The following is a 26,697-nucleotide window of genomic DNA, read 5'->3' on the forward strand; positions in this document are numbered from 1 at the left end:
AACTGAAGGAGCTGGTGGCATTCCAACTGAAGACGGTGGTGGCATTCCAACTGAAGAAGATATTGCACTTGCAATTGGCTCCTTTTTTTTCCTTCCTTTAACCTTTGAAGTATCTGCACATAAAGAAGAGGCATTTCTAGTGCTAGGCTGCCTCAATGGTGGTTGTGAAGGCTGCCTCACTGGTGGTTGTTGGAAAGGCCTTGCAGGCTGTTGTGTGGGCTGTTGAGAGGGCTATAAAGACACAAAATTAGAAGTATAAAACTAATTAAAACTTACAAGAAATACAGAAATTCTTACCACTGATTTACAAGTTCTTTTGTTATGCCCAACTTGATGGCATTTGGAACATGACATCTTCACTCCATTCTTTGATGCTTTCCCCCACTTCTTTTTTCTCGGTTCATCTTTATCTTTTCTTCTACATCTACCTGGTCTTCCAGGCATCGGCTTCACTTCAGGAGGCTCAATTGGTGGGTTATTGGTGTCAGGCCACATTATCATATTGGAGATGGGTTGTAAGAAGTACTTATAAGCTCTTAGGAATGTATCTTTTTTGTACCAATGTTCCACATAATCTTCTGGTTCTTGCCCAATGTGATATAAGGCACAAACTGCATGTTGGCAAGGTATGCCCCTCAACTGCCACAACCTACAACTACATGTCTTTCTAGTCATGTCAATTATGTGTCTATACTCTTCTTCTTGAATTTCAAATCCAATGTCATGATTCCAATTCACCCTTAGTGTCCTACCAATCTCTTTGTTTTCTTCTAAAATCAATCTTGCCATAGGTGAAATGTCACCGATCCAAGTATCTACAAACTTAATCATATCTCCATGCCTATCCATCATTTTATGTCTAATATCTTCAAGCATACTAATCACAGATTTATGTCTAGGACCAACAATCCATGAATTAAATGTTTCACACATTATTTTCCATCACATCACACTTTGATCTTTCACTAAATAAAGCTCTACACCAATATTCTTTGTTATATCCAAGCAATGCCTCACATATTCTATCACCCAATTTTCCCAAATATTCAAATTCATCTCTCAATTTAACCTCAAAGCTAGCTTTGGCACACCTCCAAAATGCTTTTCTCCTTTCCTCACCTCTCCATCTTTTTTGCCAATTTGCCCAAATATGTCTTGCACACATTCTTCTTTCAGCATTAGGAAGTAAGACTTCAACTGCTACCTCAAGACCCTAAGAAATATTAAATCAATAACTTTAAGGCACACTTCACTTACTTCACACACTAAGTGAATAGCTGCATGTTTTGCAACCTTTTAGACAGAATATTTTGCAACTTTTTATTACAAAGTGATTCAACAAACTACCCACAAACAAATAGCACAAGATCAAGATGCAAAAAATAGAATGAATCAGCTCATCATACTTAATTATCCCTTTACAGTGACATAAAGTCATTCTACATGATAAAATTGTGAGTTTGCAACATCATTCCCATACAGACCAATTGCACCAAAAACAGAATGCCAATCCTGCGCAAATGACTGATTGCAAAAACAGTTGACAAAATTAATCATGTCTTCATGATGTTAAATCTTTTGCAGTAACACAGGGCAGTAACACAAAACAGTAACACAGGGCAGTAATACAGGACAGTAAAACAGGGCAGTAACACAAAACAGTAACACAAGGCAGTAATGCAGAACAGTAACACAGGGCAGTAACACAAGACAGTAAGCTGCAATAAATAAACAAAGGCAGAATAAATACCTTTTGCATGTCAGACATGACTGTTATGCCACTTCCATCACCAAGTTGCAAGTCTTCAATGAGATAGTTTAAGAACCAACTCCAAGAGTGTTTAGTTTCTTGATCAACCACTGCCCAAGCTATTGGATACATTTGATTGTTTCCATTTTTTCCAACAGCCACTAATAATTCTCCTCTACAAGCACCCTTCAGAAAGCATCCATCCAATCCTATAATCTTCCTACAACCTTCCAGCCATCCATTTTTCAATGCAGCAAAGCAAACATAGAAATATTTGAACAAGTGTAAGCCATTGACTGTTTCATTATCAGTTCTAACCCAACAAGAACTCCCAGGATTTGTACTCTTAATCATGTCAGCATAGTCTAACAACCTTGAAAACTCAAGCTTCCAATCACCCAAGAACTTGGCAATAACATTCATTTTTGCCCTGAAACATATTGATCTTCCCACTTTTAAGCCCCATTCTTTTTTTAGTATCTCTTGAAGCTTATGAACTCTCATGTCAGGTTGAGATATTATTCTATCCCTCATCTTCATTTCCACATATTTGGCTGTGCACAACCTGTTCTTATTCTTTGAAATACATCTATGAGCAGGATAGTATTTCTTCACAAAAAAATTTCCAGAATCTTTATCCAAGCTTGCAAAGATTTCCCATTTACACTTCCCTTCACATTTTACCCTAACTCTATGAGGTTCATTGGGCTTAAGCCTTAACTGAACCTTATGTTGAACAGCATAATCAGCAACAGCCTTTCTAAATTGAGTTGCACTCTCAAATATCATACCCAACTCAAAGAAAGAAACGGATGAAGAAGAATCATACCTCAATTTGTTGCTTTTTCTTCTTGAAGGTAAATCAACACCTGGTTGTGCTAGAACATCTAGCTCCTCATCACTATCTTCACTTGGTTCATCTGATGAATCAATAAACACTTCATCACCTCCCAATTTCCCATTAAATTTGGCTGCCTTATTGGTGAAGATATTCTCAAATCCCTTATCTATGCCAACTTCTCCAAGCTCAACACCTTGATCCTTTGAGAGTTTTTTAGTTCTCTTTTTTTGCTTTGCAGCTTCATTTTGTTTGTCTTCCCTAAGTTTTTCTCTAAAAGCTCTCAATTCTTCATCAACTTCACTATCATCCTGATCTGGAACATCATCTAAGTTATCCTCTTCAAAGTTAAGAGAATCATCATTTTCTTCATCTAATGGTTGTTCAACTTCACCTTCCCCATTTATACCATGTTCAGTGTGTGAAACCCTAGAGCAATTTCCCAATTCTTGATTATTATTTTCAACAGAAAATGGTCCCAAAGTAGGTGTAGCAGTGGACCCCCCCTTTTTAACAGTCACATGCTTCAAAAACAACTTAAAAAATGACCCACTCCACAAATCTTTAACAAAGTTATATAGTTGGCTGTCACTTTCTATCTTGACAAAATTATGGGTAATAGGGTCTTCAGTAAAAAAAGCATCAACTTCATCATATCCAATGTCTTTTGCATACGATTTCAGTTCGGTCAAAGAGAAATGGTCCTTATCTATGCTAAATACGATGTTTCCCAATTTCGACACATATTGACCTTTATAAATGCGACCTCCATGGTGAAAAATAGCTATAATATGACCCATATGTATAAAGCTGTAAGAAAATAACTATTTTACATTAATGGTGATAACTTTGTATCAAAGATAAACTTTCAAAAGGGCAAATTTAGGCATACCTGAACAGATGAACATCAACTTCCCTAAAAATCTTGAACGATTTTCCCCCTTTGATTCCCAAATTTTGATTCACTTGCTGACCTAGGGTTTTCACTTTCACTTTGAGATGATTTTGAATTGTGTACGTGAAATGAACAGATGGAATGTTTTAACCCTTCTTTATTAATTGAAATTAATTAATTTATTTTTTAGTTCTAAAATTGACATGTAAAATGTTTAATTAGTTGGCAGTCATTGATTGGCTCACTTAAACACGTGGAAGCGTTTGCATTTCACGCACTTTGGTCCAAAAATCGCGGGTTTATTTATTAAAAGTCTGGATAGTTAAAGTGTCTATTTGTGCACTGTGAAAGTTGGAGGTCAAACTTAAAATTTGAAGCCAAGTTTAGGGGCTAATATATGTATTATGCCTATTTATCGCAATTTAACTCATCCATTCATTGTTCATTTCTCCTACTTGACTAATGCTGCTGATATATCAAGTAGGAAAAGTGATCAATAGCTAATGATAATTTAAATAGAAATTCACACCCCTAATAGTTCTGGTATGGTATGAAACTCAACAAAAGAAGATACAAGAGTTCATAGAGTATACCGGGAACATCGATCCGCGATAACCCAAAAAGAAGAAAAAATCTAGCCATATCGAATTTATTTCTGTATGGCATTGGTATAACATTTTAAAAAAACAAAATCTTTCTGCATTGAAAACAAAATAAAAAATATCAAACTAACCGACAAACATCCCTAGAAAGGAAAGGTGATGGAAATACATGTAAATTAGGGTAAAGCAAGTCTATTAACCTTTGATTTTCCATAAAATTAATCATACAACAAGTTCATTAAGCTCAAGCAACAACTGTCTTCTCCTCGATGCTGCCTATATCCTCAACTAACTCAACTTTTGGTTCCAAATCAATGAATTGATTAGACTTGCTAGCTAAGTGTGAGATACTCACCCTACCTTCACGTCTAATATAGTCGGCCACAGCTCTCATTTCTTCTAGTGAGATGTATATGTATTTCCCTCTATCATCCATAACACCAGAAAGTCTCCCTGATCAAAAGCACATCGAAATATTCTATCGTTCAGTCAATGTGGAAAGAACAAGAATTCATGGCTTCAAGACAGTAAAATTTGATCGAAATTTTAAGAGAAGGTAAGGGGATACCCATTTCTTCAAGTGAGCTGATACGATTGATACACTCCTGCATTTTAAGAAGTAAACAGTAATGGGCAATGAGAGGGTGATTCAAGAATAATGGATAGCTTATCGTGAGAACATTACGGGTGTGTTGGTATGGAGGAAAATGTTTTCCTAGAATTATATAAGTGGTTTTATTACTTATTTTATGCTGTTCAGTAAGCAAATGAACAATACTGTTTCAAAAGCATTTACGTATAATCTAGGTAAACACTACGAGAGGTGGGGCTGGGGGTAAAGAGGTGGGGCTGGGGGTAAAGGTGTGGGGTGGGAGGGGTGAGGGTGGGGAGGAGACAATCAATGTGAAACGTCGCTTATGGAACTTGTGCTCCTTACTTCTAAAATAGAAGTCATTTTCCTCATTTTTAAGAAACTTATTTTTCTACAACCAACCATGGGAAAATTGGAAAATATTTTCCATTCCAAACACATCCTATATACCCTGTTTTAAGTGTAGGAAGATGACCAACTTTACTCAACAATTCACTACAGCAAAAGAACTAGCTTCCTTTTTAGAGAACCAAAAATGCCGAGCACTATTCTACACGATTAAAAAAAGTGATATGGTGACCAACATCCAGAAATGGGTAACAGAAAAAATGTGATTACCTGAGTCCTTAACTTGAATTCTGCCGCAAGATCCTCCAATGGCACACATTTGTGTTTCTGCATATGAAAAGATTTGACCTACTCATGTCAATATATTTCACCAAATCTTGAATATCTTCTGACCATAATTTTATTGTACAAGCTTAAGTACGTTTAAACAAATGTTAATAATTCTAGTGCGAATTAGAGGAATGTTTTTTTTTTTAGAATTAGTACTGTTAGAGGAAAATGTACTTATCAAGAAAGAGAAGATCTCAGCAGTCACCACAACCATAAGCGAAAAGAAAAAGAAAAAGAAAGAGGAAAAATGTAGATATAGCATATGAATCTTTGGTGTGTCATTAGTTAACTAGCATGAATTGAAATTACCTTAATGTATTCCACAAAATCAAAAAGTAGACCCTGGCTTCCATCTTGAACTTCGTTTTCAGTTGTTCCCTCAGCATCAACTGAAATTTCACCTTTCCATTTTTCAAACTCTAATGCAGCAGCTTCTTCCTCTTTGGCCTGCCGAGCCTTGGCTTCTTCTTCCTACACAAATTATTCCAGTTCTCTCATAAGAATTCTGCAACACATAAAGTGATTCCACGCAGACAGATATTTACCAGTGCACGCTCTTGAGCTTCACGCTCCTCCTCCTTCCTCCTCCTGATATCATCATAGTGGCTTTGCTTTGTCTGTTTTGATTCCCGAGTAGCTTCTTCAGTCTATATAGTCAATGAGAAGGATTATGATCAACCCTGATTTTTTTCAATTTCTAAAAGTTGCAATATGCGATAGAAATGCACATTTCCTAGAAAATATAATAGTGTGGTTCCCACAGCCTTACTTATATCCAATTCTAAATCTAAAAGACGAAGTCATGTGCGGTATAACTTAAGGTCATGAAGATGGTATTCGTGACTCTTGAAGGGAGTCTTAATTCTATGGTGAATCCCATTATTAACACACTGCAAAATGTGTTAAATCATGCCACTCTTTAGCGTTGCACCCTCAAGATGTGAGATAAATTACCCCAACCACAAAGTGACGGGAAGCAACCAGGTAAGAATTGAAAATTTGCACACTAAGCAGATTCAGTTCCATATTATTAATTCTCTTCAAAGTATACTACTGTTCCATTTCTATCTTAGTAATTGTTAAACTATCTATAATTTTTTCCTAATCTTCTTAGTTGCGTCAAGGACCTAACTAACAAACTTGAGTACGTAAAATGTTGTGTCTTATGTTGGAAAAGCTTGTACTCTTTCTATTTCTATCATTTGAGAGGACTTGTTGCAAATGCCTGTACTCTTAAAAGGCAAATGCTTTAAAGTCTGAGATACCTGTCTTTGTGCTTCCCGCTCTTGACGCTTCTTTTCCTTTTTCCTTGATGACTTTGCAGTATAATATCCATCTCCAGGCTCTTCATCATCACTGTCAACCGGTTCTGCACATATTTGAAAAAATATATAAACATGATACAGTCATTATGAATCATCAACTCAATCTAGTGCACCTAAAGCAGGGAAAGCAGTTTGGAGATAATAACCAAGAAGAGCTAGGCCACCTAAACTCAAAAATACATCTCTGAACCAAGAAACATAACAATAAGCATGATTTTGTCCACGAATGTTAACCCTTCACTTCTCGTTTGATGCAATAACTTTACAAATGAAGTTGTCACAATGAGGATGAACATAAAGAAACAAAGTTATAGCCGATTAAATAAGCCACAGCTAATTAGGCTCATTTTGAATGAATGGAAGGAGACTCCTCCTGTAGTTTTATCTTGCATATTTTGAAGCAGGGGCTCAAGGTGAGAAACAGTGGCCTATTTCTTTTTACCTCCAACTTGAAATTGAACCAAAAAATTACAGGGAAAAATCATGGAAAAAGTGATATAGTCTTTGAATTTCAAAAATAAATAAGCTATACAGATATGGAAAGAAAAAAATAATTAGACATTACCAGAAGAAAATTAGACAAACAGTTACAACAGAGCAAGAGATGAAGGAAAGAATACCATCTATAGTGGCCGCAGCTGAAGATGTGCTAGCAGCTGAAGAAGCTGGTCTTCGACGCATTCGACGCGTTCCAGTGGCTCTTACTACAGTGTCCCTCTGCTCAACCTGATATTTAGCCAATAACAGTTTCAGTTTTTGCTAAATTTGAATATGAGTTAATTTCTTTCTTTTTTTTGGTTAATTTCTTATTTCTCCAAATACAATGACGATTAAACAACATTGCGGCACTTTTTACAAGTCCCTCCATTAATGTCACCATAGTGAGTATATTAAAGCCGGAAGGAGCTCTTTTTGTATTGAAAGTATTTTCAAATAGCAATCCATCGCGTCGGTAATAAGACTTAGAGTAAACGAACATGCTGATGTATTGCACTCCCTCCCTCCGTCCCGATTTATAAAATACTCTTTCCACATTTCGGGACATCCCAAGATATTCAGCATATTACATTTCTATACAATTTTCACACCTTTAAGAACTCAAATCATTAAACTATTCAAACTTAACTTTATCAAACTACTTATAACCATTACTGATATTTTCTTTCATTGTCATTACTATAAAATTAGTTTCATATTAACATCTTAAGCTCATCATATCCAGTCACATATTGTTATATAAAATGGGCCAAGGACTACTAATTATTATGGTTATACCAAAACTTTAATGCTAACATCAATTCATAATCTTCTCAAACCCTAATGATGGTGTGATACCCACTTGCAGATCACTCTCTAGTTAGGAGGGTTAAAGAATCAATCCCATATTCCTGTCACCTTGTACCGGAGAACTTTCAAGGATAATCCTCTTACCTCACCACGTTTGTAACAGAAAACAAGCTGCAAGAAACCATAGACCAAAAGGAAAAGCATATCAACCTGAGGTTCATCTTCATGTTCTCTGGAAGACTGAGAATTTTGTCGGCGCTTCCACAGATAAAGCGGAACTAATAGTAGAGCCAGAAGCATCGAGAGAATCACTACCAACATGTCCTCCATTTTTCAATACTCAGTGCAGTATCCTGTCTGATAGATCAATACACAAGGTATGATAAGTACAAATACTATGCCTCAATCCCAAACAAGTTAGAGTCAACATGATAAGTGAGCTACGAAAAAACCTTTATACGCAATTAAGCAAATTCCTCAATGTAGACCAGAAAAACTTTGACATTATACAATTAGGATAGAGTGATTTGGATATAGACGGTCATTCAGATCAGCTGACTAAACATGATTGAATTTTTAATCGATTAGAAATTGAACTCCATCAAAAGAAGTTTCACAAGGCATATCCAGTCCGAGGCCGGATAAAGGAAGAGGGTCGCCATAGGTTGATGACTCTTTGAAATTGAGACCATATAGGCTTGAAGAGTGGAATGTAAGCAGATCATTCATATATCCAAACTCAACTAGTTAGAATTGAGGCATAATTGAGCAAATTAACTTGTCAAAATCACAAGGAAGTTCAAGAACTAAAATTTCAGTTTCTATACATAGACAGACAGACAGAAATCACTGTAACTGAATTGCAAATTCCTTAATGTATCCCAGAAAACATCGACAATAAACTATTATTTTTTTGATAACCGTGGTGTATGGACCAGCACGCACGCACCTCAACTAATTCCACAGGATACCTGTCACCTTCCACCAACACAACAGGTATCAGGTAATTCTGTCCACCAAGAATAGAAACAAATGGAAAGAAATCACCTAGTATTTTGCCTCTATCTGAAATTAAACTTGAGAGCTCATAGTGCTCAATCCACTTCACTAACCACTAGGTCACACTCTCGACTCTCGGGTGCTACATTAAACACTTAGGATAGAGTGATTTGGATATCTGGCCTCTTTTCACAAAAGTTGACTTCACATGATTGAAACCTCTAAATTTAAAACGATTAGAAACTGAACTCCATCAAAGTAAGTTTCACAAGACATAACCAGTCCGAGGCCAGCTAAAGAAACAGATTTGCGACAAATCATTTGCCACAGGCTAATAGCTTAAATAAATGTAATCTATTCAAAATTAGAATCATATAAGCAGATGATTCATACAGAAAAAACTCAAAAGTAGTTGGAAATGAGGCATAATTGAGCAAATTAACTTGTTAAAATCACAACCACAAAGCTTAACAATCCGTATTCAACAAATTATACAGGATTATAAAGTTGGATTAGGGTTTATGCCTAATTGAAAAATACAAAAAAGGATAGTTGAGTGGGAGAGGGAGGCCGAAACCTACCTTAGAAGGAGATCGCCGGCGGTCACCGGAGAAAGAGACGCAGAGAAGCAATTTCCGATACGATAATCCGGTTAAATGGACGTGAGGTGAAAGAGGAACTGGCGGGTCGAAAATAATAAAAACTCGGGTCTAAATTTCTTATTTAAATTAAGAAATTAATTAATATAATTCAATTAGTTTATCATATATTCAATTATTTGATTTAAAATTTGATTTAGCGTAAATATGAATATTTTTTTTGCACAATTATCAACTTCAGACATATATACGGTGTTTGAAATTAGGTGTAATTATATGAAATGTATGAGGTTTTATATGGATGATGATTTCTGAATCTTTCCATCATTAAAAAAGTCTTATATTTGAGTTCTGAAATATCGAAATGAAAAATTTCTTGACAAAAAATGTTTTACCCCTTGATTATCCTACTCGACGTATATATATGTGGGATGGTATCAAAATTTTATAAATTTATTGATTTTCATGTTGTCAACTTTTGTCAATTTAGATTGATGTGATGAGTTTATTAATATCTAATATTTTTCAACGCGAGACATAAAAGAATTTTGTGGACCACAACTTAGTGCAATAAAGAAATTGGCATAATACGTTACTATAAATGATTTTTTTTTTAATATCTAAAGTAATTTGACTTCAACTAACATCTATGTCATTGACGTGCACAAGTAGTCATTTATATTTGTATAAAATTGAACAACTAGACATACAAGTCATACGTGACATAATACACATCGGACACAAAAATGCCATATAGAACGCTGCATAGGATAAATGTGTCTATTTATTCAATCTTAAATTTAAGCATCTACTTACACGTATCCAGAATTGGAAGACATAGACATCATATGTATATGTCAAAAAGAAAATTGGTAGATTTTGAACACTTAACCCGTGGATGTTCAAGATAAGGGTACATATAGCTAGAGGTATATAGTATGTTTATATTTTGTTGATTGGTTTGGTCCGGTTTGATTCAATTTGAAATGAGCAACTTTCATATATAGCAAACAAAAAAAATCATAATTGTATATTATAGCAAAGTTTGCATAATTGCGCTGCATAACAAACATATATATGTATAATTCGCTATACATATACAATTGAAAGCTATGTCTATTTCGCTATACATATATACAAAAAGAAGCAATTGAAGATAATGATTAAACATTCATATGAATTGAAGTATTATTTTATTTTTTTTCTATTTCCTATTTGAATTATCATCAATTACATCAAAATACATCTTAATTAGTATATGATGATATCTAATATTCCTATTTGTTTATTTCTCGTTTGCATCGACAAATCATTTAAAAAAACATCAAACTAAATTAGTTTAATATTCGATACACACTTTTCCAAAATCAAAAAGTCAAATCAAAATTTAATAAAATCGAACCAAACATTCACCCTTACCTATAACACATTTTCTTTTCTTTTCTATTTCCTCCTAAAAATTAGCAAAAAAAAAAAATCCTCTAGAGCATTAGTCATAACTCCATTTCTAACCATCCAAAAAAAATAAATTAATTCAAACATATATAGTAAAAACATACCATTTTGTGTCTTCTCCTTAAATATCGCCATAAACTTGAGGAACAATATTGCACGTTGAACAAGTCATTCAAAATTCGTTTTAATTGTTTGATTCATAATGTTTCATCTTTGTGTATCGTTCATTTTTTCTCTCTCCATATTCAACATTAATCAACTTATTTGGAATTGAGACGTAGTTGATCGATTTGATTGCCGTGTGTTTTTTTCACGCGGCATCAGTTCATCATCGTCCTCTTCCTCTTCCGCCGGTAAAAAAAAACAAAAATTGAACTGAGATACACCTGAAAAAAAAACAGGAAATAAAATAAATAAAGATCAACTAATTTCCGCCATTGAAATTCCTTCAAATGATCGTAAGAAGTGAAGGAATGAAAATACCATGGATGAATTTGATCAATTGCATTGTGCTAGTTGTGTTTTGTTATAGCATTGAGGTATGTAATGGTCAGGATTACGGCGGCGAGGAGGTGGTTAAGGCGGCGCCGCCGCCGGCGCAAGAGAATTGCGACGGTGTATTCGTGACGTACGCGTTTGATAATCGGGAAAGGGAATATCCTTTTGTGAAAAACGTAACGGCACAGGCATGGGCTTTTACGTCGATGTTGACGGTGATAAATACAGGTCTATTTGAGCTGAAATCATGGAAAGTTCAGGTAGGGTTTCAGCATAATGAGGTTTTGATTTCTACTGATGGAGCTGTGGCTATGGGCGGCGACGGATTTCCGGTTAAAACCGGGAAAAACGGTACCGTTTTGGCTGGGTTCCCGCAGGCTGATCTGAAAACGGCGATTGATACCGCCGGAGATTTTACTCAGATGGCCGCGCAGGTGAAGATAAAAGGGACGCAATTTGGAGTTCCGACGAAATCAACTCCAATGCCGAAGTCAATTAATCTCCTCAATGAAGGATACAAATGCCCTGCTCCTAAGAAATTCAGTACGTATATATATACTTAGTTTCATTTACGGTTTTTACAACAATCTCAAATTAATATTACAATAATAACTGGATTCACTATGCATGCATGACTATAGAGAATGCGATAAAGGGTAAACCGAGATGTTTAACCTTAAAAAGAGCTTTTAAAATATAGAAATGTGTCTTTTTTTTTCTTGGAATGGACTAGGTGATTTGAGTTATTCGAAATCTGTGCTGGAACTATTCGAGATCAACCCAATCTGACACAAACACTACATATTTTTGATTACTATAATTGTGTTTGAATCTGAAAATGTTGTATTTGTTGTGAAATTTGCAGAAACTTTTATGCAGATGTGCTGCAAAAAGGATCCAAAGTTCAAGCCAAAAAATACTTCCATCAAGTTTATGGAACGTCAAAACGGAGACCTTTCGTTCACATATGATGTTCTATCCGCGTTTGAGAACAAGTATCAAGCTCAGGTCACCATCGACAACATCAGTCCATTAGGACGTCTTGATCGTTGGAATTTGACGTGGGAGTGGATGAGGAATGAGTTCATTTATAGCATGAAAGGTGCCTACACTCATAAAAAAGACCCTTCTGAATGCATTTACGGACCTCAAGGACAATACTACAAGGATTTCGATTTCAGTGTTGTCATGAATTGCCAAAAGAAGCCAGTCATATCCGATTTGCCACCTGAAATGGAAAATAATGACAAACTTGGCAAGTTACCATTTTGTTGCAAAAATGGAGCTCTCTTGCCAACTACTATGAACGGGACTAAGGCTCGATCTATTTTCCAGATGGAAGTTTTCAAACTTCCTCCTGATATGAACAGAACTGCCCTGTATCCGCCTCAGAACTGGAAAATCGAGGGTAGAGTTAATCCGTCCTACAAATGTGGCCCGCCTATTAGAGTTGATCCAACAGGATTCCCTGATCCTAGTAAAATCGGAATTACTCTTAATGCTGTTGCTAGTTGGCAAATCACTTGCAACATTTCGCGTCCACAGCCAAAACAGGCGAAATGCTGTGTTTCTTTCTCAGCTTTCTATACTGACTCTGTTGTCCCCTGCAACACTTGTGCCTGTGGCTGTGAACAGACGTCTAAATGTGACGGGAATGCAAAGCCGTTGCCTCTCCCTGCACAAGCCCTTCTAGTCCCTTTCCAAGACAGGGAAAAATTAGCTAAAGAATGGAACAGGATCAAGCGTTTAGGCGCAATGCCAAATAAACTCCCCTGTCCTGATAACTGTGGAGTTAGTATCAATTGGCACTTGGAAAGCAATTACAAAACTGGATGGACGGCTCGTATGACTCTCTTTAACTGGGGAAACGACCCGTTTGTAGACTGGTTCACAGCTGTTCAGATGAAGAAGAATATTGGTGATGGCTACGAAAACGTTTACTCATTCAATGGGACTAAGTTACCTCAACGAACCAATACGATTTTTATGCAAGGCTTGAAAGGATTGACCTATTTGGTTGGACAAGTGAATGGAACTAATCCTAATAAGGATCCAAAAGTACCTGGAAAACAACAATCAGTGATCTCATTCTTGAAGAAAAATACACCAAATGTTAACATTGAAGGTGGAGATGGATTCCCTTCTAAGGTGATTTTCAACGGTGAAGAATGCGCGTTACCACCAAATTTTCCCAAAAGTCATGCAGCATTCAAATCCCAAGTTGGTTTATTGCCTGCAGTTTTGCTTGCTCTCCTCACTTTTCTTCTGTTGACAGACCAATTCCACTGATTTCCCATCCTATCAACTGGTATACTCACATCTTCTTTTTTGTGATAAAAGTGAACTCATTTACGATGTGTTTGGTATGACAGAAGTCATTTACTCGAGAAAAAAAAATGTTTTCTGGGGTTCCATTGGATTGTAGAACATGTATTCCTATTAAAAGATCGATGATAATATTAGCAAATTAACCAGATAGCATTTAGATGAAAGTTTCAAGTTTAAGATTGATAGTAATGTTTACTGATGTGTTTGGTATGACATAAGTCATTTTCTTGGATTTCACAAGAATCCAATAGCTTTCGTCTTGGCTCTGTATATGTATTAAGAGATTCACTACAAATATTTGACTCTGTACTGTAGAAATCCGTTAACTTCAAATCCTGGATCCACCTCTGATGATCCGTGCTTATTTATTGCAGGGTTTCTGTTTCAAGATTTTCTCTAGAGGCAAAATGGAACTGAAGTTGGGAGTTGTAAAAGACATGATATGGAAATTACAAGACTTTGTAAACAAAGTTTTTAAGACAAGAAAAAAATAATGTATACTTGTTTGATTGATGTATCTATTTTTTTAAGAAAAAAACCTTACAACACAAATGAAACATGAAACTTTTTTTTTCTTTCTTGTGTAGTGGAGTTTGGTGGTGAGAGTAAGTGGATATTGTTGAATTTTTTTTTATGTTACTTCAATAGGAAGTACATAGAATGGATTATTTATAGGGTTTTAGATACACTATTTGTTCTAGTACTTCTCACAAGGAGTACTATTTTTAATATTTCTTCAAATTTCTACTTTAGTACTCTTCTTCAACTGATTTTTTTTTGTTCATAAAATTGGGGTAAGGAAGGGGAAATAGGGGAGGGATTATAATGTGAGAAATCGAATCAGAATCGTGGATTTCTGAGTGTGAGGTTGCATATGAAATTAGAACAACCTCTCCTTCCTGATATTCAAATGAGGGTAGAGGTTCAGTTGGCTGATCAACACTATCTCGATCCTGAACATACCACAATATTATAAATATTCGATATTTTGCTCGGAGAAAACGGTGCATTAGTATTGGACCTATGTTTGCACGAAAGATGTGAATGAAAGACAAATATCTTTCACACATACATTTATCATTTAATTATGGTTGATATGTATTCTCACTTAATTATTTATTACTAAATATTTATTATCTTATACAATATAAACATCGAATATGGGTAAATTTTTACCTTGTGTCATATTAAGAACCTCGGTAGGTGTAAACAATACAACATACTCTGTATAATCCTATGTTATTCAAACACTTGACATCAATGACTTGCCAATTTTGATATAAATTTTGAATATATATCCTTTCGTCTTCATAAAAATGAGCATGTACTAATACATATAAAATCCGCGAAATGCTAAAATAAACAATGTTAGACATGGCAAAGCAATGATTATTGATCAACAAACAATTTTTTATGAACCTACTAAATATTAGGTCAATCAAATATAAAAAATCAAACTTTGTCTTATCATGACCCCATTTGTCTTATCAGATAGTTCAAGTAAAATGTATCTCCAAGACTCCAAATACAAATTCAACCTCCAAATATATTTTCTCAACCTTTACTCTTTAAAAATATATATATTTTTCATTCATAGTTGAAATAAATCAAATATCCTTTTTCGACTTCAACTTTAAAAAAAACTCTTATGGAGTCTTTTGCAAATAAATAGCCATACCATCTATAGTTCTTCTAATTTGTCCAAAATACTGTACCATCATACTTTTCTATAATAATCATTTTTTATAACAAACAAATTTTCTTTAATATCAATCTTTATTTTATATTTTACCTCTATTATAGCTTTATACTTATAAACAACAATATCCATCATTGCAACAATACACTCTTTCTAAAATTACCTCTATAACATCCATGTCATTTCTTGGGTAATTTTTATCTAGAATAATCATATAAAATATGAATGTCAACTATTGTTACAAGTGTATAACAACCAATTACTGTTATAGAAAGGTTTGACTATATCTATTCTTTTTTTCTCATATATAAGTAAATAGCAGCATTAATGTTAAACATGGCTCTCTAAAAGTAAAATTAATTACATGCTTTGGAAAAGTGTTTTTGTATACATCAACCCTGAAGGCACATTTTTACTACTTGGAAAAAAATTTACATGTACATGATGATAGTTCCAAATATGGAACCACAAAGAATGACAATTTACATATTTCTCTTTACTAAATCAGTATCACAGTATACAAAAGCAGCCATTGTCCCTTGACTTGGCCGAAAAATCGAAGTATCAAACTTGTTAGAGCCTTCTTGGTCTGCATAAAAAATGGTGTTCATTTAGAAAGTCGGAATACACCAGAAGCGAATCCAGACCACAATAACAACATATCCAGTGAAATCTCACAAAATGGGGTGTGGACCTTACCCCTTCCTCGTAGAGGTAGAGAGGTTGTTTTCAAAAGATTATCGGCTCAACTGAATCCAGAACTCAGAGTAAGTACAAATCAGATTGATCTTATTATATACTTACTTCATTCCAATTTATATGACATAATTTGAATCAAAATGGTGTTTAAGAAAGAACTAAAGACTTTTAAACTTGTGGTCTAAGACGTGCCATAAAATTTGTGTGGATATAAAGCTTTTGAAACATGTGGCCTTAAACGTGCCATAACATCTATGTGGTTATGAAAAAAAATCATTAACAAGTCTGTTGGAACGGACTAAAAAGGAAGTGTCACATAAACTGGAGCAGAGGAAGTACATTTTATAGCCGAAAGCAATGTGCTCAGAAAGAGAGCCACAAGGTTAAAGGAAGAGGGTAACAAAGGCTACTTACATGAGCTCCATGGTTTATGAATCACCTAGCAGTTTCTTCTGGCCCGGCTACCTGTGGGTGTTCGCCGCCTGTTTTAACCAGCATTAGTATTTCAAGAGGTAATAACTTCTTGCAGAATCAATCTTGCATATATTGTTAATATAATATGTTCCGTAATATGCTAATACTAATAAATGACAGTTTCTGATATATAGATATTTGCATGCACCCATGGTGAAGCCAAAATTCTCACGAAGAAGCTAAGGGATTTAACATATACTATAAGTACATACAAGATAATTTTGACATTTTATATATGTACAGTATAATATTTTTGCAAAGGGAAGTTCGGATGAACCCCTTGCGCCCTTAGCTCTGCCCCTGGCCTACACCGCACTGCTATGTATTGCTTTAGAATTGTTGTTGGAATGGCATTTGCATGTAGTCATCAACAGGATTCAGAGATTACCTTTTTAAGATACTTCCTGTGAAGTTTCATTGCACCGGTGCAAGCCTTTTTAGCGTCCAGGTTTCCGTTAACATCATTGAGTATCTGGAAATAATAAGCAGACGATTAAAATATGAATCCATGAAGGGAAAACAATGAACCTTACCAAGAATGAGTACAAATACAATTGTATTTAGTCCATGTCATTTCTAATTAAAATGACTACCGTTCATATGTTTTTCTTGAATTTTTAGTGTTTGAAAGTGACTTTCCATGGACTTCTTGTTGTTTCACTGAAATCAATTTAAAGTCCCCTCTAGATTAGTACTACAAGAAAAGATGCATGGGTATTTTCAAGATTTTCATGACACGTGAATATTGCCAACGTTGACCCCGTTGCTTATGAAGTTTCCTACAAAAAGACATTAGAAAGAAGTGTAACTAATATCCGCTGACGGTAAGGAATTTTAACACTATCAGATCACCTTTACCTGCTGTAGCAGCATGTATCCTTTAGGCAACTTGACAGTGTAAAAATTTCTTCACATTGTCAATGTATATTAGTTAAACTTCGAAATAGTACTTAAATTATGTAGTTAAAAACCTTAACAACGTCGTCCAGTCCTCTTGCTTCTGTCAGCAATTTATCACTCTTGTCTTTCAGGACACTGGCTACTAGGAAAACGGAAATGGGGAGGGGGGCTTCTGCAGCTTTGCCTGCATTTTTCATGTTTTCTCGCTCAAATTTCCCAACCTGGCGTGACTTTGCTTTTGATTTAGATTCTTCAGATTTGTCCGCAGCTAATTCAGGGTCTTCATATGTAAGAAACAAGTCTGGATCATATTCCAGCGCCCACATCATCTGTTCAAAAAAGGTCAAGACGGAGCAAAGAAAATTTAGGAACAATAAGAACATGATTTGATCGTCGAATAAACAAACACTGGATAGTTTTTTCAGTAGAGAAACCTTACCTCCCAAAGATATAATGAATCACAAAAAGAAAACTCTCGACGGAACAAAACCATGAGCATCCGGACAGCAAACAGGTAATCACCTCCACCTAATTTATCTGTCAATCCAAGTTCAGAAGGAATTTTATTCACAAGGAGATACGAGGAAGTATTTTTTAAAAAAGAGAGAGATAATGGTCAAAAACACACATGAACTATCACTTTCTTGCAAGTTTCACACCTCAACTATCATTTGTTCTCTTTTCCTAGGTGAACTATCATTTGTTCTCTTTTCCTAGGTGAACTACCACCGGTTGTTCCATTTTCCTACATGAACTATCACAACAGATATTTGGCCTAATCTGCTTCGAGGTGTGTTTTAATACATAGTTGGTGATAGTTCAGATAGGAAAAGAGAACAACTTATAGTTGGAGTGCGGAACTTGCGAACAAGAGATAGCTCAAGTGTGTTTTGACCATTAACTTAAAAAGGAAAGGAAAGAGGGCATCATATTAACAACTTATACCAGAGCATCATGTCTTGATAGAAAGGAAGTTATAACTGTCTGCTTAGTGCATAGTATTTAAACATTAAAGTAAACAGAATTACCTAAGTGTTGGTGAAGTTTGGGATCAATAACTTGAGTTACTGAAGCTAGATTATTTAGCTGCGATTCTACTCCGACAGAACTCTCAGTGTACCTGAAATTTCCTCTCTTTGAAGACACAATAGTTGGTATCAGTCACAATAATTGCAAAAGTATATAACATACAGTAACACAAATAACTGAAGATATGGCTCAAAATATGGTGAGTGTAGTAAGAACAAAAGTTTATAACCAAAATAAAATAACAGACAGTAAATCTGCTAGACAAGAAACTTATTAGCTTATGATTGTTCCTGCTACATCATTCCGACTAATATTCTGGTCTCCAGACCTCACTGTGATATTACACTGGGTATGTTGTTGTCGGTATCATAAATATACTCCACTTCAACTAGAAAGGGTGAAGAATTTTCCTACATGTACCATCTCATATGCAGCTTTTCTCACGATAGCATAACATGAGATTATGGTTGCATGACAATCTTAACATCTCAACATCAGTTTAAATTAGGATGCCAATTAAGGTAACTCTGCTTTAACATGGAAAGCAAAGCATATGCACAAACAGGACAACTGCGGGAAGATATTAATAGCGGTTGGATGGTCATATTTGGGATGGCTAGCAAATATCTATTGCTGGTCCATTCACATGCTCGGTATAGTCCATGTTGTTGCAATCTATGTGTGTGTTGCATCGTAGCAAACACTATGGGATGCAATTTCTTGAACTACTAAATCCATTTATGATGACATGTCTAAAGTATAGTCCTATATTCTTATAGTTAACGCTCTTTTCATGGTAAACGTGACCCAATCTTTTAGAGAGAGGTTGGTAGGTAGTCAAATGTTGTCTACTTCCCTTGTTAGCATTGTTAAAATTACTCTCCTGCTATCTTTTTTTTTTTATGAAGAATTACTCTCCTGCTATCTTACTGTTTAATTTTAGTATTATCCATTATTTTCTTTGTTTTAGTTATAGTATTATTTGTCCTTTCTACTGTTCTCTTCTTCATTGTTTTCAGCATGATTTCTTCGCTAATGTATTTGTTTTACACACTTGATTTTGATATGTGTTACGTCTATCAGGAACAGTCTCTCTACCTTCATAATGTAGGGGTAAGGTTGCGTACACACCACCCTCCCCATACCCCACTTGTGAGGTTACACTGGTCATTGGGTATGTCATTGTATCTTGAGAAAGCGCACATATCTGGATGGTACTAAAATTCAGGTAAAGATGAGACCAAAAGAGATGCTCTGCAGAATGATAATGTTGGTATCCAGGAAAATTTGGGGAACAAGGAGCATCACAATTCACAGTCAATAAGTAATACTTGGAAAGCACATAATTAGGAAGTACTTTACATCATCAGATATGATGTAAGAATGTTGTTTGAGTAAAGATTATGAATATATACCAGTCTTCTCATTAAACGTTCAAAGCACCAAAATGCATCTGCTTCATCATCGAGAAGAATAATCATTGGAGAGCAAAGATCACTCATCCCTGTTCAGCAAAGTCAAGATCTTTATAGATTTAGAACAAACAAGAAGCAAAAAGTAATAGATAAGCATATCATCACATCGTTTAAAAGATTTCAATAGATACGCATATATCAAAACAAGTATGTCACACATCGCATTGGATGCGGTGGTTGAAATGGAGGCTAGCATCTGGTGTCTTATGTGATTAAAAAGGTGAGCATTAGTTAGACCGTTGCATAGGGCGGAATGTTGGCCAGTCCAGAACTCTCATGCCCAAAAGATGAAAGTTGCGCAAATGAAGACGTTAAGATGGATGTGTAGGTTTACTAGAAGAGATATGGTCAGAAATGAAGATATTTGGGGCAAGGTAGAAGTGACCTCCATGGCAGACAAGATTTGAGAGGCTAGGCAGAGATGGTTTGGCATGGAAAGAGGAGATGCACTAGTAAGGAGGTGTGGGAGGTTGACTCTGGAGGACTTGAGGAGAGGTAGAGGTAGGCTGAAGAAGTATTAGGAAGAAGTGATTAGGCAGGACATAGCAAGCCTGCAACTTATCGAGGACATGACCCTTGATAGGACGGTGTGGAGGTCAAGAATTCGGGTAGAAGGCTAGTAAATAGTTTTGCATCGGGTCTCTCCGACCAATGGTATTAGTATTGTTTTCCGTATTTTTACTACTGCCATGTTTCTCACTCTCAGTTTCCTATTACTACTTGTTGCTTCATATGCCTCTATTTTCTTACTATCTAGCTATTGCGTATGTCTTCATTACTGTTGTGTTTTTTCTTTCTTTGAACCGAGGGTCTTTCGGAAACAACCTCTCTACCTGAAAAGGTAGAGGTAAGGTTTGCATACACTCTACCTTCCCCAGACCCCACTTGTGGGACTATACTAGGCATATTGTTGTAGTTGTATACCATCACGTTACCTAAAAATATATCAACCGATCTTTATAGTTTTGGAACAAACAAGAAGAAAAAGTAATCAATAATTCATTGTGGCTCAGTAATTGTAGAACCGAAGAGAAACCAAGATAGTGAAAAAAATTAATTTCAAGAAGATATTGTGATAACCCACCTTGACAATAATTAACATCTTTGTCAAACCAAGCATAAACAGAAAGGATATCCCAAAGCTTCGATAGATTCTCTTGTTTCTCATAAAAGACCAGTGACCTGTCGGTTCGAGCCACATCGAGTCCTAGAATAAGCACGAACCCAAGAAATGAAAGGTTACAAGACATAAACAAAGAAAATATCAATATGAAGAGAAAGGAAACCGACAAGTACTCTCATATTGATAAGATAAATCTCTAATGGATCTGTCAAATCCATACTTCGGCAGATTGACTAGGAAAATAGATCAAGTGAAATCTACATTTATAATAACCAACCTATCTGGTGTAACGAGAGTTTCCACTCTATTACTCTTTTGTCATCCTCCTTTACCATTTCATAATCATCGGAAGCACCTGTTACTGCACGGAAAGTAGAGGATTAAATCTCAACGTCATGAAGCATTCAACGACTGGACAGCCATACACAAGAAAAAAGAGAGAAGAGAATGGAAAGGACACAAGTTGAGAACTCTACATCTTCATGATTACCATTTCCTTGACTACATGAAGTAGCTTCTTTTGCCTCTTTTGCTGCTTTTGCCTCTTGAAGTACTAAAGGATCTAGAATAGGATCGCCGTCTTCTGTTATTACAGGTGCAGTAATATATCGACCACTTCCAATCACCGGAAACATTGTGCGGCATTCTTCTTTTAGTATAGCATATTGTGTCCTGAAAGTACACAAGAAATGCATGTCCAGATTACCATTTAGAACATGGATAAGTTTCATTTTGACAGCGGAATGTCAAATTCTAATCAGATTTGCATATGAAGATAATTTGAGGGTAGTTATTTCATAGTAGTAAAGAAAGATGAGAACTATAGGACTTGCATCTTCAAAAACCGAAGAGCTTCGAATCCCATGCAAGATAGACTAAAGGGTCATTTAGTAGGATGTATTAGAAGAAATGATACATGTATTAGCTGTGGTATTATTTAATCCTTCGTTTGATAGGATTTTCAGCCTATATACAACTAATACATGTATTAGTTATACACCCTATTCAGTATTATAGGGTGTATAACTAATACATAGAGTTACAAGGTTATTAATACATGGTTAAAGACAGAACTACATTTAATACACCAAACTAAACATTGGATAAGAAATAGTCTTAGCATAACTAATCTCATCCGCGCATAAGTAATACACCCTTTCCAATATTATTCTTATACACTCTACCGAACGACCCTTAAATGTCTCCCGGAAATGCAACAAGTAGAACATTTTCTAGACACTAGCAATAAAGATGAGATAGCATTGTGCATCCTTTGTGATGAGAATGGCATTCCTACTCGTGAAGAAATGGACCTTGCGCGTAACTCAACCACAAAAACAAGCTCATGATACGAGGATTGCTTACAGACCATTTAAGGAGACCACAACCAATGTGGGACTAGACATTCACAAAAATCACCCAGGATTGGACAACTGGAGTGTGGATAAAATGACACGGGAAGCAATTTTGAGAAACATAACAACAACAAGAACCAGTAGGCCTAGCTATGATACCATAAAAAGAAATGAACCTTCAGCTTAATACCAAAAGCTAGTCCAAGATTGTATCAGAAGGATCACAACAAATTCTCTCAACCAATGTGGGACTTCACACTCTGAATATTTAGGCAACATATAATCAATCTATACTTTTTTTCTTTTTGACAAGAAAATAAGCAATTTATGCTTTTGTTGGAAAAGAAAGTAAAGTACCTCCGTTGTTTTCGTATATCCTCTCGTTCTGCATGTGAGCTTTTTGGATCATAGCAACCAAGTAAGAATTCCCAAACTTCACCTCTAATTGATGGATGAATTCCCTAAAATGTCATGGATACGTGATGGTTACTATATTACTATAATAATCATCTCACATTGAATTATTTATAAAAAGAGCAATAGCCAAAAGCCAACATGACAAAAATGTTGAATAGAAATATTCATGAATCATATGCTACATAAACCTTCAGTCAAGCTTACCCCTCTATGAATTCGACCAAGTGTTTTGCCTATATCAAGATAACCTTCTGGAGAAAATGCAGCGCGCCATTTTCTTTCACTTAGGGTCTTTCCATTCTGAATAAGTAGATCATTAGATAGTAAACATGAGTAGAACTTGAGTTGTAGTGGAAAACAGACAAATTAGAGCAATTTCTTGAGAGCTAAACAACAACAGAGATAGTCAATAGTTATCATCTCCTCTGTGTCCTCAATGCTCGTCCAGCCTCCAGACAACACAGAATGAGGAGATACATACCTACCTACGAGGCTACAACCAGAACAAGAGGCCACTTTTACCTCTTTCGCTGTAGTATTTCTTGCAGCACAGTTGTCTATGAATTCCTACTACTATAGTACTATATATAACCAGGATATGAAAGGGGTTTATGGTTCACTCTTGCATCTCCATCCCAACCTCCATAATATACCAAAACCCGTCTTTTTATCCCCAACAAGCACATCATTCTTCCAAGCGTCAATGTATCTATACTACATGAGGCATAAGCTACTCCGTGAATCATTTTATAAAGCCTAGAATGCATACCAATAATCCAAGGGGGCCGTGCAATCAAACTACATGATCCTAAAAAAAGAAGGAAGTACATCATTCTTCAATAACCTCAAGAGCGTTGACAATTCAAGCTTTTGACGGCTCAATAAGTATGTGCTACAAGCGGAAACATCACGCTTAAATCTCAACACAAAAAGAAGAAAAAGAAAGGGAAAAAAGGGGAAATAAAACGAATATTTCCACACTTCACACTATGTCTTTGTTAATCTGCTTTATATTTAGAAATAATTTTACTTTAAACTCCCCATGGTACCTAATCAGAAGCTTTTGTAGTCCCACAAATGTTATAACATATTTTATGCCACAAGTTTCAAAACTATTTTAGGCACACAACTGTTATGTCACTGAAAACAAGTTTCAAAAGTCTGTCTTTCTTACTTAAAACTGCATACCAAATCAAACAACATCAGATAAATTAGAACAAAGGGAAATACGAACCTTGATTCTAAATTTGGACTTGGGAACATCCTTACATTCCGGCCGAACCAGATAGAATGAATCAGCTGGAGCACCAGGATCCCTCCACATTTTTGTAATATCTAAACTTGCCATCTTTGATATAATATAAATCCACCTAAATCAATCTCAAAAAACCCAGCACCGCACCCCACCAACAAGAAATAAATATGACCCAGACAACCCTTTGCTCTGCTGGTGGCTTCAAAACAACAAAAACCAAAAAAAAAAAATCAATTATTCAAAAATTCAATCTCAAATAACCAGCACCTATTATCAGCTGCATCAAAATTTCAACAAGAAACAAATATGAAGCAAATAACCTTTGCTCTGCTGGTGGCTTAACTTTCTACTTATGATCGTCACGAATTGAATTATAATCAAATCGCTTTGGGTCGCTTACCAATGTCAGTAATTGATGATTACACAATTCGAACAATTTTGAATTTACCTCAAATAAACAATGAATAAACCCTTAACTCGATTCAAAAAAATTACGAATTAAGCAACAAAAACCACCAAAAAAAACAAATTTTTTTTAATGAACTAAATTAATCCAAAATTCAATCTCAAAAAAACCAGCAGTAGCTCCTTGTCAAGATCAAACTTTTAACACGAAAAAAATGTACAACAATATACCCAATGCAATCCCAAAAGTGGGGTCTGGGGAGGCTAGAGTATACGCATGTCTTACCCCTACCTCGTGGAGATAGAGAAGCCGTTTCTGAAACACCCTCGGCTCAAGTAACACAAAACAAGACAATTCGAAAAAAGACAATACAAAGGTAGAACAAAACATAAGAAACAACAGGCAATAGCATTAATCGAAGAACAAGAAACTACGAGAATAATGCTAATACCATCTACCCACCAAGCCTACCCATATATTCTTTTGCTCTGCTCGTAGCTTCAAAACAACAACCATCATAAAATCAATCCAAATTCAATCTCAAAAAACCAGCTACAGCTCCTTACAAAGATCAAACTTTTAACAAAAACAAATGTGACCCAAATAACCCTTTGCTCTATTAGTGACTTCAAAACAACAAAAACCATAAAATAAAAAGAACATTTTTTTTCATGAAGAATTATAAATCAGTCTAAAAAAAAACCAGCTGCAGCTCCTTACCAAAAAACAAATGTAACCCAGATAATCTTCTGCTCTGCTGGTGGCTCCCAAACAACAAAAAAACCAAAACTTGAAAGAAAATAAAAACAAGAAAGAGGGCTTTCTATGGGGTTCTTTTTCTTCCTTTCTTGATTTTGTTTTTGCTGTTCTTGCTGGAGGTGGCGTTGTGGTGGTGGGGGAAAAAAGATTTATTTTTTTTTCTTCAAAAAGATTTCTTTTTTTCTTCTTTTTGTTGTAATTTTGCAGTTTTTATCACACTTTTCTTTGATTTGTTCTCTCTAATGGCAACCCCCAACACATCCACACACAAAAAATTGGTTGTTTAATGCTTTCAAAACTTATAAATTTGCCTCTTTGTGGCCTTACTTTTTTTGGGTCTTCGTTTTCTAGCCATTGTTGTGGGTTTTTTTTCCTGTAGAAGAAATTTAGCGAGGAAGACGGGGGATCGAAGGACTTGGTACCTCCAAATTTCCCTCCATACATGAGTAGGTACTCAATTGAATGGTCATTTTGAAAGGTCAATTTCATTTTTTACTTTTAGTTTTGTTCGGATCGACTTGGACGCACTTTAATTATGATAAAAATTTATCGGCATAGCAAATTCAATAAATATGTGACTTGAATTGATTTGGTATTAACATTAGGTGTAAATTAGTAGTTAGCTTTTTGTATGTTAGAAACGATTTTGAGAGGGTGAATGAATGATGTGGCGAGTATGACTGGAAATAAAAAAAGGCTATGTATGAGGTGACGAATGATGTGGCAATATTTTGATGAGTATGATTGAAATAATTTAAGAAGTTTATGTATGAGGTGGCGAATAATGTGGCAATATGTGGCGAGTATGATTGGAATAACCATTTGTTTTACGAAGTTTATGTATGAGGTGATGAATGATGTGGTAATATTTGATGAGTATGATTGAAATAACTTTTGTATAAGGTGATGAATGATGTGGTAATATTTGATGAGTATGATTGAATTAACGATTCGTTTTAAGAAGTTTTTATATGAGGTGACGAATATGTGGCAACATGTGGTGAGTATGATTGACATAACGTCTAGCTATGGGGTGCCATGACACCTAGTGACCACATGGATTCGAACCAGCAATGTTGTTGGGATTAAAAATTACAATTACCATTAGGTTATGGACATAACATGTTATTTGTTTTACTATATCATATAGGTATATCTTAACATGTAAAATTTCTTAATCCGTATTTTGTTGACTTCTTTTTTTTCTTTTTTATTTTAAACATAAAAAATTACTTTTTTTCATTTTAATTGATGTGATTC

At 35.3% G+C, this 26,697-nt stretch overlaps 4 protein-coding genes across 7 annotated transcripts; 1 reads left to right on the forward strand and 3 right to left on the reverse strand.

Annotated features, from left to right (window-relative positions):
• Positions 1 to 925: 925 nt before the first annotated feature.
• On the reverse strand, positions 926 to 3,388 carry LOC125821110 (uncharacterized). Its single transcript, XM_049500519.1, has 2 exons — positions 1,751 to 3,388; positions 926 to 1,213 (listed from the first exon to the last, which is right to left on the reverse strand). Exons 1-2 carry the CDS (start codon positions 3,386 to 3,388, stop codon positions 926 to 928), a joined length of 1,926 nt encoding a protein of 641 aa, XP_049356476.1.
• Positions 3,389 to 4,313: 925 nt separating this feature from the next.
• LOC125821188 (DDRGK domain-containing protein 1) lies at positions 4,314 to 9,672 on the reverse strand. Its single transcript, XM_049500601.1, has 9 exons — positions 9,548 to 9,672; positions 8,178 to 8,324; positions 7,301 to 7,406; positions 6,621 to 6,724; positions 5,901 to 6,002; positions 5,665 to 5,826; positions 5,296 to 5,352; positions 4,654 to 4,690; positions 4,314 to 4,538 (listed from the first exon to the last, which is right to left on the reverse strand). The coding sequence occupies exons 2-9, from the start codon at positions 8,295 to 8,297 to the stop codon at positions 4,330 to 4,332; spliced, it is 897 nt and encodes a 298-aa protein (XP_049356558.1). The 5' UTR covers positions 8,298 to 8,324; positions 9,548 to 9,672; the 3' UTR covers positions 4,314 to 4,329.
• Positions 9,673 to 11,233: 1,561 nt separating this feature from the next.
• On the forward strand, positions 11,234 to 14,420 carry LOC125821179 (COBRA-like protein 10). The gene is made up of 3 exons (XM_049500591.1): positions 11,234 to 12,061; positions 12,384 to 13,826; positions 14,221 to 14,420. The coding sequence occupies exons 1-2, from the start codon at positions 11,473 to 11,475 to the stop codon at positions 13,805 to 13,807; spliced, it is 2,013 nt and encodes a 670-aa protein (XP_049356548.1). The 5' UTR covers positions 11,234 to 11,472; the 3' UTR covers positions 13,808 to 13,826; positions 14,221 to 14,420.
• Positions 14,421 to 15,956: 1,536 nt separating this feature from the next.
• Positions 15,957 to 25,786, reverse strand: LOC125821184 (rab GTPase-activating protein 22-like). 4 transcript variants are annotated; one of them, XM_049500598.1, is made up of 14 exons: positions 25,399 to 25,786; positions 24,252 to 24,471; positions 23,222 to 23,317; positions 22,958 to 23,061; positions 21,751 to 21,917; positions 21,523 to 21,600; positions 21,207 to 21,329; positions 20,063 to 20,151; positions 18,647 to 18,752; positions 18,058 to 18,155; positions 17,690 to 17,947; positions 17,107 to 17,190; positions 16,659 to 16,726; positions 15,957 to 16,134 (listed from the first exon to the last, which is right to left on the reverse strand). In XM_049500598.1, the coding sequence occupies exons 2-13, from the start codon at positions 24,363 to 24,365 to the stop codon at positions 16,706 to 16,708; spliced, it is 1,338 nt and encodes a 445-aa protein (XP_049356555.1). In that variant the 5' UTR covers positions 24,366 to 24,471; positions 25,399 to 25,786; the 3' UTR covers positions 15,957 to 16,134; positions 16,659 to 16,705. The 4 variants fall into 4 exon arrangements, with proteins under 4 accessions (XP_049356555.1, XP_049356553.1, XP_049356552.1 ...); XM_049500596.1 differs by having other exon boundaries at positions 21,736 to 21,917; positions 25,399 to 25,785; XM_049500595.1 differs by having other exon boundaries at positions 21,523 to 21,606; positions 21,736 to 21,917; positions 25,399 to 25,784.
• Positions 25,787 to 26,697: the final 911 nt, after the last annotated feature.

The sequence above is a fragment of the Solanum verrucosum genome, unplaced genomic scaffold (assembly GCF_900185275.1).
Source record: "Solanum verrucosum unplaced genomic scaffold, falcon-dt-bn FXZP01000222.1, whole genome shotgun sequence".
Taxonomy (NCBI): Eukaryota; Viridiplantae; Streptophyta; class Magnoliopsida; order Solanales; family Solanaceae; genus Solanum; species Solanum verrucosum.